Raw genomic sequence first — 12,122 nt, 5'->3', positions numbered from 1 at the left:
GATTTCTGGGACATTCTGCAGAACCCAGAAGACAAAGAAGTGTGGGTGTCTGTCTCCCATTGGGTCAGGCCTCGGGCTGCGAGTCCCCGGGGCCTTCAGGGGCACTCTGTCGGCACCCACGGGGACTGTGGGTACAGAGGGGATGCAGGTGGGGCACAAGTGGCATCAGTTATAGAGGGAAGGCAGGAAGGAGGGTGTGGAGTCAGACTCCTGCATCTGATGAGAGGGAGGGGGTGGCTTCAGAGAGCCCCTGGCTCTTGATACACCCTTTGGTGCCTAAAGCAGAAGGGTGGTAGCTCTCCACAGTCTGTGTGGGGTTCACCTGCATTGCTGTGTCTGCTCAAACCCAACAGGGCTGGTGGATGGCGCGAGTAAGCCAGGTATTCCAGAGGGGCGGGTGGAGGGATGCTAGTTGCCATGGCAACTATGCAGGCTGAGCTGCCAGGGGCCCCTTCCTCCGTGTGTCCTAGTAACCTACAATTGAGCTGCCGGTTGTCACAGAGTTTGGTGACATGCACTGTGGTTGGCAGTCAGGGTGGGGATGGAGGTTGAGGCTGTGGAGATGGGTTTGGCTTTTCCCACCAGCCGCGCCTACCTGCCTGTCTGTCTCCTGGTCCTTCTCTTTTGCTGTCAGCCCCTGCGTTTTCCCACGAGGCTTATGTTCTGTGATCAGCCAGCTGGGCTTGCGAGGTGCCTGGAAATGCTGATGCTACGGGAGAAGCACAGGTCTGGAGGTGTGGCCAGCCGGGGTTCAGGCCCCAGCTCCGAGGCTTCAGGAGGACTGTCCCCGTTCCGGAGGCAGTGGTGACATGAGACTAGGACTGTCGTTTGCACACCGTACAACGTCGTGTTATACATACGAGGTGCTCAGGAGGGGCTCTCTGGAGGAAATGTTATCTCCCTGCTTTTGGTTGCGCCGGGAACACCAAACCTGTGGCAATCCTGAAGGCTTTAGACTGGAGCTTCCCTGCCCAGGTGGTCATGCCCACTCGCCCACTTGTCTTTCCTAAATCCCCCTCCTCCAGGAAGCCTTCCATCATTCGCCCCATTGCGGGTGATTGCAGTCCCACCTTGCAGCCTGTGTCTCATCTGTACTCCAGGGACTTGTGATGGTTTCACGATTCTCTAACGACAGCGTGGCGCGTATGGTTTACAAAACGCCCACGTGGCGCTGTCTCATTCAGTCCGAACAACGCTGCGGAGTGGATGAGGAATTGGAAGCCGGCTTCACTGGCTTGCCGGGATCCCATAGCTTAAAACTGGCATCTCCACGACAGAACTCAGGCCTCCATCCCGCGCATCCCCACAGTGCCTCCCTGCAGCCTCTCCCCTCTGGCTGCGCCCACGTGTCCCTAAGCCTGGGAGCATGTCGGGGGCAGGATCACACCCCTTCCTCCAGAGCCAGAGCTCCCCTAGACAGTGGCCCTAGCATCTCTCGCCTCCCCTCGACACGGAGTCCAAGGCCATGCCGGGGGCCGAGTGCAGAACTGTGTGAGGGAGCGCTGCTGGAATGCCCCCAGGTGACCCCCCAGCTTCCCACAGGGTCTGGCTCAAGAGGACCACAAGCAGCCACAGAGCCCCGGGCAGCAGGCGCACCCCCCCCAGGCCTCTGTGAATGCAGCTCCTTGTGGGCCTGCTCAACGGCCCCGCTGTCCCGGGACAAGCACCGGGGGCCAGCCCTGGGCTATCTGGCATTTCTGGCCAAGCAGCTGATGACAGGCCAGCAGGGCAGGCAGGGGTCTTGCCCACAGGGCTGTGCACGGGGAGCCCGCGGGGGCTGGGAGCTGACTTTCTCCCCCACAACGCCACAGCCACGAGGCGGCACGCACAGGCGGATGCCTGATAGTCGGCGTTTGACAACCAGGAGGAAAGAATCGGGCTCCGAGACACAAAGCACAGAGCCACCTAAGAGACAGGTTGCCACGCACTGAGATGGCACTCAGGGTCTTGGAGAGACCGGCGGGAGGGGCCAGTGCAGGGGTCTACGCAGCTGGCAGAGCCAGCACACGTGTGGCAGGCGCTCCGAGGCAGGTGGGAGACAGGCAGACACTGGGAGACCCATCTGAAGCTGGGGTGAGCGGCAGCTGCATACAAAGAGTCTGTATGCGCCCTGGAGCCCCTGATGGGGGACATGGGATGCAGGGCGCAAAGGCAGGGGGTGTGCAGCCTCCACACAGGCAGAGCGAGTGGTGGGGGGACTCTTCCAGGCTGCGGTGAACGCCCCTGGGGCAGGGCAGGGCGTCCTCACCAGCCTGCCAGCTTGTCCTGAGGGGGGCTCTCTTGTGTCTTGTCTCTTGCCCCTTTGTCCCCGTGGGGCATCTCCAGCCTGGGAGATGGGGACAAATCGCTGGTCCTGTCCCCACCCCCCTTATCTGACTTCCTGCCCTCTCCTGGCCCTTCTCCTCACTGTCACCTTCTTGGTCTCTCCTGGCTTCCATCTCTGCCCGCATGCGATCGATGACAGGGCCAGTCTGGGAGTGACGGGGCCATGTGGACAGACTCAGGTGGCGGGATTCCCAGGACTACTGACATTCCGCCGAGGGCTATTGGGCACAGAGGGGCAGAGCTTATCATCCAGCTGTCACCGTCCCTCTCCGACCCCCACAGCCTCTGCACAGGGGCCGGGGCACCGCCAGGCGCCCATGCCCACATGGAGCGGACTTCCTCAGATGACCCCAGTTTTCTGGGTTTCTGCGGAGCCGGGAGCTCTGTGCTGGAGGCTTCTGCTAGGAGCCGGGGCCCCGAGGTGTGGAGGCAGCAGCTGCCCCGACTCATGACGTCCCCGTGGTTAGTTCCTGTCCTTAGAAGGCAGGTCGGCAACCTCAGGGGGACATTCTGGAGTCCACGTTACCGGGTTTAGTTCTGAGTTTGCCCCTCACTCCCTGCGTGACCTTGAATGAGTCGCTTTGCTGCTTTGCCTCTTGGTGCTTCCTGTCACTGTCTGGAAGGAGCAATGGTGCTGTGTCTTCCTCGTGTATTTGCTCATAGAACCACAAAGTATTGGTAGAGCAGCCACTAGACCCCACATCTGGGGACACAGCAGGAGAAAAAACGAATCATTTTTAAACTCACGTACAGGAAAGAGATGGCGAACTAGTCACGTATTGCGGTAACGGAGGCGGCGCCACGTGCGGTAGGGGAAAATCAGGCGGGCGGGGCAGAGCAGCGGGCTCCTGGCAGTGGGGCTCGGGGCAGGCGGCTCTGCGAGGACAGCACGCGCAAAGGCCCTGAGGCGAGGGCGGGCACATGTGCAGGGCCCTGCGGGGGTCCGCGTGGCCGACACAGAGTCACAAGGGGACAGTGGTCAGAAATGAGTTCCAGAGGTAGCTGGGGGTCTTGGACAAGGACTTGGGCTTCCCTGCTGAGTGAGGGGGGGAAGAGGAGGGCTGGCTCCGATATGTTTGCAGAGGGTCTGCCTGGCAGCTCCAGGGAGAACAGACCCCTGGGAACCAGAGAGAGCCCGGGAGCTTGGAGAGGAAACCATGGTGCTTAACCAGAGTGGCCCGGTACAGCTGGTGCGAGGGGCCGAGGACCTAAGGAGACGGGAGACTCGCCGTCCCTCTCAAACCTAAACCGCAGGAGACTGTTCTCTGCTTCTCTGCAGAGGCCAGAGACGCAGCTCGGTGAGGGGGAGCCTGCAGCCATGGGGACTCAGGCCGCTCTGAAGTCACGGCTTCCAGCCTCCGGGACCTGAGCTGGGACAGTACAGACACACGTGCACACACCTGCATGTACAGTGTGCACACGTCTGCACACAATCACACACAGCCCGGGGAGGCCGGCTGAGGGTCCGTCCGACTTTATTGGAGAGGCAGCCTCTTCCCTGTCCCCGTCCCCAGTGTCCTCAGACCCACACACAGAGGCGGAGCTTTGGCCAGTGGGAGGAGGGCCCTGAGCGAGGGCGGCGAGAACAGTAGTAGCTCACTGTAAGGTCCAGAGGCCATGTCCCTTCTGCTGCCTGTCCCCCAGCCGCCTGTGGGGGCGGTGAGGAGGCAGGTCCCCTCCGAGGTTGTGTAAATATTTGCAGAGCAGCAGCAGCTGGAGCGGGACCCCTTCCTCCAGCTGGCCCGCTCGCTCCCCAGAGACACCGCAGCTGGACTGGGGCTGCGCCTTGGGACACCTCCTGTGCCACCACCCAGAGCGTGCTGCCGACCCCCAAACCTTCCGTCTGAGCCCCAGGCTGCGCTGGGGAAGCAGCGGCACCGACCGGTCCAGACAATGCACCTGCCCCTTGCCCTCTCTGAGCCCTAACTTCCGCTCTGGGAAAATGGGGGGGGTTGAGCCACGTGATCTCGAAAGTGTTTCCAGCTCTGACACCCTGGATCTCGGCCCACGTGAAGGGCTCTTTCCAGGCCACCTGGCGTGTCCCCAGGGTGGGGGCCTGGAGGTGACGAGTTGAGGAGCAGCCAGGCCAGGTCCTGGGCCAGAGAAGCTCTCCAGGGTCACGTACAAGGAGCTCTAGACTACGCAGCATCCCTGAGAGGTCAAGAGCCCCGCCTGGGACTGGTGTTGCCGTGGCTTCCATGCCCGTGGCCGGACCATTTAAGGCCACTCTCCCAACCTTTCTGGGCCTGGACGCTCTCAGTGCATAAGGACCCTGCCTCCCTAGGTCCCCATGCTGCTGGGGAGCGAGGTCACGGGTGTGAAAGTGCCAGGCTGGGTGGTTTTGTAGACATTTCAGTCAAGGTCGCACAGATGGCTCCCCGAGACTCAGTGGGGTCGTGGGGGTCTGGGATTAGTGACGTGGTCAGGTGTTCCTCATCGAGAGCAGTGTGACCGTGGGGCCACCTCACCGAGGACCTGCCCCAAGTCCTCTGTCTTGTCCCTGTCCCGCCGTTCTGCCTGGACCCCCTCTCTCCCATCACCCCCTCAACACAGTACAATGCTCTTTGCTCTACTTCTGCCCGCACCACCAGCTCACCCGGGCCAGCATGCACGGGGCCTCTGGGCCCGTCTCTTCCCACCGGCCAAGACTTGGGGGGCAGGGGCACCCCCACCTGTGGGAGCTGATCGCTTCATCACTGATGGGAAGGAGGAAGTGAGGGCAGGTTGGGGACAGCGGGGCTGCCTCCCTGGGACCCTGTCTCCTCACGGCTCTCACAGGAAATGGATGTGCAGTCAGGCCCCAGGCAGGTGACCCTAGAAACCAGACCGTGCGGGGCTTCCTGGCAAGTCCTTCCTCCTGGCCTCACTGTGGCCGACCCACCCACCTTCGAGGTGCTTATCAGGGGACACCCAGAGACAGCCCCCCCAATCCTTTGGGTGTCTCTGCTGGAGATGGAGCATTGGTCTTGAGGACCCTGGGCCTCAGGGGACTCGGGCGAGCCGCCCCTCACAGGAATCTGGCAGGAAAGTCCTCATGCGTGTTAGTCTGGGCTCTGCCCCTGCTTTGGGCACTTCCTGGCCTTTCCGTGCCTCGGTTTTCCCCTTGTAAAGAGCCGCTGTGGTGTCCTGGCCTGGGAGACAGGTGAGCTCGTGCTCCCGTGGGCTCCCTGAGGAGCACGGAGGAGGCCTGTACCGACCGGTTAGCAGGGTATCGCCCCTCCTCCATGTGGACCTCAGCTGTGCCCCTCCCTCTGCCCCCCGCTACAACTGTGCCGCCTGGGGCCCAGAAAGGAGAGCTCAGAGCCCCTCCCCGGCGTGTGTCCCTCACCCCCTACTGTATTGAGTCAACCAGGCACCCCCCATGCTGCCACACCCCCCGACGGGCAGGCCTGTTTCCCTGGGGTCACGAAAGCCCCACAGCCCTTCCCTGGGAACACAGGTAGCCTGGGGCTCTGGGTGGCTCAGTCACAGCAGTGGCCCAGTGACCCAAAGGGTGTGGGCCTGCTGAAAGCACAGGTGCTGACTTGCATGCTGTGTATTTAAGTGGCAAATCCCTGGGGCCCTGTTCCTTCCCCTGTAATAGCCCCTCTAGTTCCCACCAAGGGGACAGGGGTCAGAAGGCAAAGGAAGGTGGGCCACCCACCTTCGTCATCAAGAAGGAGCAAGAGGGCCAGCTCCCATTCTGCTGAGTTCCACCACCTCGGCTCAGGACTCGGACCTGGTGGTTGGGGAGACGGGGGTTGGAGATCCCCCAGCACAGAATCCTCTTCGGGGTCTCAGAAAGCTGAGAATCCCGACCTGGGCTAAGCTGCTGCCTGAGACTTCCTCCTCTCTTTTTATAAAACAATGTATTCTAGTTGACATACAATGTTACATTAGTTTCAGCTGTACCACTAGTGATTCAACATTTATGTACCTTTTGACGTGAGACTGGTTCTTTCTCGGGCCTGTCCCCCGCCCCCGTGGGAGGTGAGACACAGGGGAGAGGCTGCCCGGTACGAGGGGCTCCGCAGGACTGGGAGCCGTGTCCAGGGACAGTGAAGTCCCCCGGACCTGACCCCTGTGGGGCCTCCTCTCTGGCCCTCCAGGCTCTGCCCATGTGGAAAACGTGCACGACTAGATCTGGACAAAAACATCCCCCGCGGGGGACAGCCTCCGGCCAAGACCAAGTCGATTTACTCAGGATTCCACGCCGGCTAAAGAGAATCCCCGTGGTTCCGTCCTGTAAGCTGTTCCCCAGATGAGCCTGCTAGTCCAGCCCAGCTGCACAGGCAGAGCCTCCCCCTACCCCCACCAAAGGAGGGGTCCTGGGAGGGTACCAGGATCCCCCCCGGACTGAGATAGGAGACTGTACAGGACAGAACCACCTGCCCAGCTCTGATCCCCCTCAGCTGGTCTTTCTGGGACCTGGTGGTCTTCCTAAGTCTTACCCCCCAGACCACTTAGGGCGAACAGGGTAAATGTCCATTTGCGCCTTTGAAGTCCTAGAAAGCACGGACAGGAAGTGAGAGACAGACCCTCCCCAGTGTGCAGGGTCATAAACAGCTTCGCCCAGAGCTGCTGCCGGTCACGCCGGTCACTGCGGACTTTAGGGAGGAGGGCTCTCCTTAGGACGCAGCCCCACCCACACCCCTGGGGCGCCAGAGGGGTTGGGACAGTGCAGACCGAGCCCAGAAGGCTAGAGGTGATGACGCCACAGGTCTCTGGGAACACAGGTAGCCTGGGGCTCTGGGTGACTCAGTCACAGGAGCAGCCCAAACACCAGAAGCAAATGTGGCTCTGAGGTCCGAGGCCGTCTTAATTCAGTGCTTGGTGGGGCCGCTTTTTAAAAATAATTGTTGCTGTTTGTGTTGCGTAAAGAAGTTGCAGACGTTGCCCTGGCCAGTGTGGCTCAGTTGGTTGGAGCGTTGTCCCTGTAACTGAGAGGTTGTGGGTTCGATTCCCAGTCGGGGCACATGCCTAGTTGTGGGTTCAATCCCTGGGAGCAGGCCCGTGCAACCCCTCATCCCAGCCCCAACTGATGCTTCTCTCTCACATCAGTGTTTCTCTCTCGCTAAAAGCAACGAAAATCAAAAAAATTAAAAGAAATTGCAGATGTAATCTGTCCATTTCCAAAATCTGGCGAGCCCGGCTACCAGATCCCGTATTCCTGACTCTAACTAAACTGTCGTCCTCACCGTGGGACCCTTTCCGGCCTTCAGTGGACGATGCCCCTGGGCAGAGGGAGGCAGAGGTGCTCCCGGTGTGACCTGGGTGTTCTCCCCACAGCACACTGGGCGTCCAACCCAGATGCTGGAGAAATGCAGGCCATGGGCCTGAGGCAGTAGGGAAGCGGGCGGGCTCCCCTCCCCCAGTGTGGGTAGGCCCGTTGTGGAGCCAGCCTCTGCCCTACGGTGGGCACCAGGGCCTCACCTCCAGCCCCTCCACCCGCCTGCCCGGCTCATGTGTGGGTTACCTGCACTTTAATGTTCCAAGCCTAGAAAGCCTGCCAGGAGGGAGCTGGGAGGAAGCCCCCCTGGGGTTCAGGCGTGGGGGGAGGGGGGAGAGCCCAACCGTGTGCCCACCACCCAGGCACATCGGAGACCTGGAGATGCCCCCCCTCTCGTCCCCTCCACCGCCGCAGCCCAGGAAGGGCGCCCAAGGGTCTGCAGCTAGCATCCCAGGGGTTAACTGCCCCGGCTCAGGTTGGGGTCGGCTCAGGTCGGGGTGGAGGCCGTGGCTGGGCTCCATCACACCCCCCCCTCCTGCTCTCCAGGGTGGGAGCACCTGGCCACGTAATACCCGGGCTACCGAGGGTCAGGGCCCCCCATCGCCGCTGCACCCCAGCTCCTGGCCCAGGACCGCGGCCGCACTGTCTCTTTGTCTACCTGCCCAGGCGTTAAAGGGCCCGCCGGCAGCGCGCGCCGCCGGGCCGGGGCGGAGTCGGCGCGCGGGAAACGGGGCTCTGCGGCTTTAAGGGCGGCGGGGCGGTGGGGCGGGGAGGAGGGGGCGGGGCTCGCCCGGGCTCGGCTCTGGCCTCCGCGTGGCCCGGCTCTCACCTCGGTCCCCGCGCGGGCGCCTGCCACCAAGGACCTCGGCCGAGAAGATGCTCCACCTGCCCCCGCCCAGGGCGCGGAGGACTCTGCGCCTGCCCCGCAGGTGAGTCCCGGCGCCCGGGAGCAGGTCCTGGGGTCGGGTGTGCAGTCCGGGGCTGGGGGGAGGGGTCCTCCCTGGCCGGGACCCGGGCGTGTGATCGTGGACCTCGGGGTGAGCAGCGGGTGCAATGCGGGGTCCGGGAGGGGGGCGCCGAGGTGAGGCGCTGGGACTCCCCAGGGACAGGGACAAAGCTGAGACAATAGCACAACTTGATGGAACTTGGACGGTGGCCACCAGTGCCCCGGCGGTGGACGGACCTGGGAGCTCAAGTTGGGCTGCAGTCCCCGGACCCGCTCGTGGAGGGGCCCCCAGCCCCGGAAGCTCCTGTGCCTCCCGGATGAAAGGAGGGGAGGGGTAGAAGAGTGAGCCCGGAGGGGCGCGGGGTTGAATGAACCCCTGTGGGAGGGAGTGAAGCCTGGGACTGGCTCTGGGAAGGGATGAGAGCGCCTGGCACTCGAGGGGGAGAGGGATTGGGGGTGGCGGTCAGTGCTGAAAGGTGAGAGCTTTGCACTGAGGCTCCCGGTGAAGCCGGGGGAAGTGACCACAGCCAGCCCCACAGAGGGGATTAGGGGATCCCCCGCGGCCTGAGAAAAAGGGCTTCCTGGTCTTTCCGGGAGCTTCCCACCCCCCACACTCCCTCCTCTACGCCTGAGCCTGACCTGGCCTGGCCTGCAGGACACAGCGGGTGAGGGACTGAACAGGAGGTGGGCCTCCTGGTGCCCCGACCATTCCCACCCCCAGAGCCCCTGCTTGAGCGCGCCAACCTGCTCCTGCATCCCCTGGCCTCCTTGGAGGGGGCCCAAGTGCCCCCACAGGCTCAGTGGAGGAGTGAAAGGACTGGCTGAGGCGGGAGGGACAGCCTGTGGCCTCTGGGGAGCCAGAACCCTGGCGGCCCCGCTTGGTGGGACAGGCGGCAGCCCCTCTGGATGTGACTCGGCACCTTGCGGGCACTGTGTTAAGATGGCCAGTGGGGGCATCTTCCAGAGGAACCAGTTCGTGAGCAGAGAACAGGGGTCGATTGAGGGACTTCGGGTGGGGCTGGGGGGTTACTTCTGGTGAGATCCTGGGCCTGGGCCTGGGTCACTGGGCCCTGGAGAAGGTGGAGAGAAGGGGCCACCCGCGGCCCCCCACTTCCACAGCCACTGTAGTTCAGACCCAGATGGGTGCGCCCACAGAAAGTTCTGATTGGCTCCACCCTGCCTCTCTTCCCTCCCCGCCTCCACCTCTGCAGGCTGTGAAAATCCCGTAGCTGACTCCGCCACCCTTTCCTAGCTGATCACACCTTCCTTCCTCACCTTGGCTACTTGACTCCTTCATTACTTTTGAATTGGTTGCCCCTGCCCCTGCCCACCCCACCCCCAAGAGCCCAGGGCTTTGTGCTGTGAGCTTCGTGCCCTGTCCTGGGTACTCACCTGGCTCCTTACCAGAAACCTCTTCCGGGCAGGTGTGCCCAGGCGAGGGCCTACCTGCCATACCCAGGGCAAGGTGTCCGCAGCCTGACCCTGCCTCAGCCTGCCGCTGGGGTGGGGCTGGGAGGGCCGGCAGCTTCCTCTGCACTGTCATTAGCCGGCTCAGAGAGAGAGGGTGTCGTTAAAGTGTGGGTCAGGCCTCGAGTTGCCAGGGTTCAAACATAAAACTTAACTGCCCTGGCCCCTGGCCACAGAGGGACTGCTCGGAGCCGTCCTTGTAAACAATGGTCAATTGGGGCCCATCCCTGCAGCTCCCGTTCCCCTTCCGCCGCACAGGGGGCTGCAGAGGGGGTGTGGGGTGTGGGCCGGATGGGCCCCCGGCACCTCCATGACCGGCTTTTGGGAGCTGAGCTGGCCTCAGCCCTGGGTCCCCTCATTTCCCTGGAGGCAGGTGACTTCCCTCCCGCACTTTCCCACTTCCTTCCGCATCTTCCAGGCAGGAAACCTGGAGTCCAGGTGCCTGTCCCGCACCCACACCTAAGTGTCCTCCTGGAAAGGACCCTTCTAGTGCCGAGGGACCCGTGGGGGCACGACCTGTTCACCCCCCCCCCCCTCGGGGCAGCGTCAGCCTGTGAGGGGACCGAACGCCGGCCTGCACGCCAGAGCTAGGAGCTGCTGCTTGTTGGTTTGATGGGGCTGGGTGCGCCCAGCACAGGAAAGCCGCACTTGCTGGCGTGCCCTCTGCGGGCAGAGCCCCTGCCCTCTGCCTGGGAGGCACGGAGGAGGCACCACTGGAAAGCAGGCGGAGTGGCAGCCTCGGCGTTGGCCACCGTTCCACACCGGGACACTGAAATGTCGCTTTCTAAGCATCGAATCTCCACAGCACTGTATCCAACCATATCCAACTGCAGGGGATATTTTACGGTCACCCCAGGGCCTGGATGAAGAATCAGAGGCACAGGGAGGTTGAGTCAGCCCACCTGAGATTTCAGAGGTGGGATCTGTCTTCACACCCAGGTCTGTCGGACTCCAAAGCCCACCCCTGCCCATGGCTGTAGGGGCTGCCTCTTCCTACTGACGCTCGGGGAACCCTTGATGCCGACAGGGCAGACGGGGAGGGCGTTGGAGTTGGCGCCAGCCAGGCATCCGGCGGGAGAGCCGAGTGCTGGACGCGGGGCCCACGGACCTGATTTGGGACTCGGCTCCGGTACCGGTCAGCTCTGTGGCCTTGCAGAGCTCACTCAGCCTCAGGCCTCTGCTTCCTTCGCTGTGAAACGGGCCTGTCTCCCTCCCGGGATGCGGGATGCGGCAGTGACAGGGAGAGGCAGGCGTGAGGGCAGCAGAGGCCCGCCACCACCACCTCCGGGGCCGGGCTGCTCCCCTTCCATCCTGCCAGGACCCCGGGGAGGATTTCTGTTGGCAGAACAGAGCCAACAACTTCCCCATGGCAGGATCTTTGCTTAAATTCTGTCACCTCTCTCCCAATTTCCATCCAGCCCAAAGTCTGTGCCGATGAGGATGGCTCGTTTATACATCCAGTTTCTGATGACAATTTATATAAAAACAGATCAAGTAAAAGTTAATCCATTCCTTTAAAAAAGCAAACCTCGTTTATCCGACCGTTCCTGTGTGGTAACGTCGTCCCAGGCACTAGCCTCCAGCCCCCCAGGAGAGCTGCCTCCCAGCCTCTCCGTGTATTTGTGGGTTCCCCACACTCGCTCCCCATGTGGTGGAGGTTTGTCCAACCCTAAGTGCCTGGGGGCCAGGGACCCTTGCAGGGGATGAACACGCAGGATTTAATAGTGGTCGTGGTGACAAAAAGTGGTGAACAGGAGCCCATTCTCAGAGCTGTGGGGCAGCTCAGATTTGCATGGACCACGAGTGTCCTGGGCCACGTCCCTGAGAGCTCTGCAGATGGGCCCGGACATGCCTCCTGGAACAGCACGCAGAAGCAGACCCATCAGGCGCCCACGGTTATTCCCAAACCCACGCTTCGAGCCCTGTGCTGTGCTCATCCCCTCGGCCGCAGCGAGAGGCAGCTTCTCTCGGCCCACATAGCGGCCTGATCAGCGTGTCGGGGGCTGGATGCTGGCTTCTGACCCCAGGGGCAGCGGCAGCGGGACGTTGGAAGCTAGTGGGTCGGAAATTCGCCGGAAGCTTTATGCTCAGGTCGAGGCACCTTGGAGGTAGGAGGGCGTGGAGATTTGGGGAGAGCGTTCAGGATGGAGGCTGCTTTCCTGTTGAGAAGGTGAG

General features: G+C 62.5%; 1 protein-coding gene across 5 annotated transcripts in view; it reads left to right on the top strand.

Moving 5' to 3' along the window:
* The window catches only part of NAV1 (neuron navigator 1), a 138,342-nt gene that overhangs the window by 86,945 nt on the left and 39,275 nt on the right, over window positions 1–12,122 (top strand). The window contains exon 1 of one of the 5 annotated variants that reach the window (XM_045184493.2): window positions 8,361–8,463. The exons of the other annotated variants lie outside the window; for them this stretch is intronic. Within the exon in view, the coding sequence (XP_045040428.2) occupies window positions 8,411–8,463 (53 nt within the window). The 5' untranslated portion in view covers window positions 8,361–8,410. Of the gene's footprint in view, window positions 1–8,360; window positions 8,464–12,122 lie in introns of those variants that run through there. 5 annotated transcript variants of the gene reach the window in all.

Source organism: Desmodus rotundus, chromosome 10 (genome assembly GCF_022682495.2).
Source record: "Desmodus rotundus isolate HL8 chromosome 10, HLdesRot8A.1, whole genome shotgun sequence".
NCBI lineage: Eukaryota > Metazoa > Chordata > Mammalia > Chiroptera > Phyllostomidae > Desmodus > Desmodus rotundus.
This window is presented reverse-complemented; position numbering and strand designations above follow the sequence as displayed.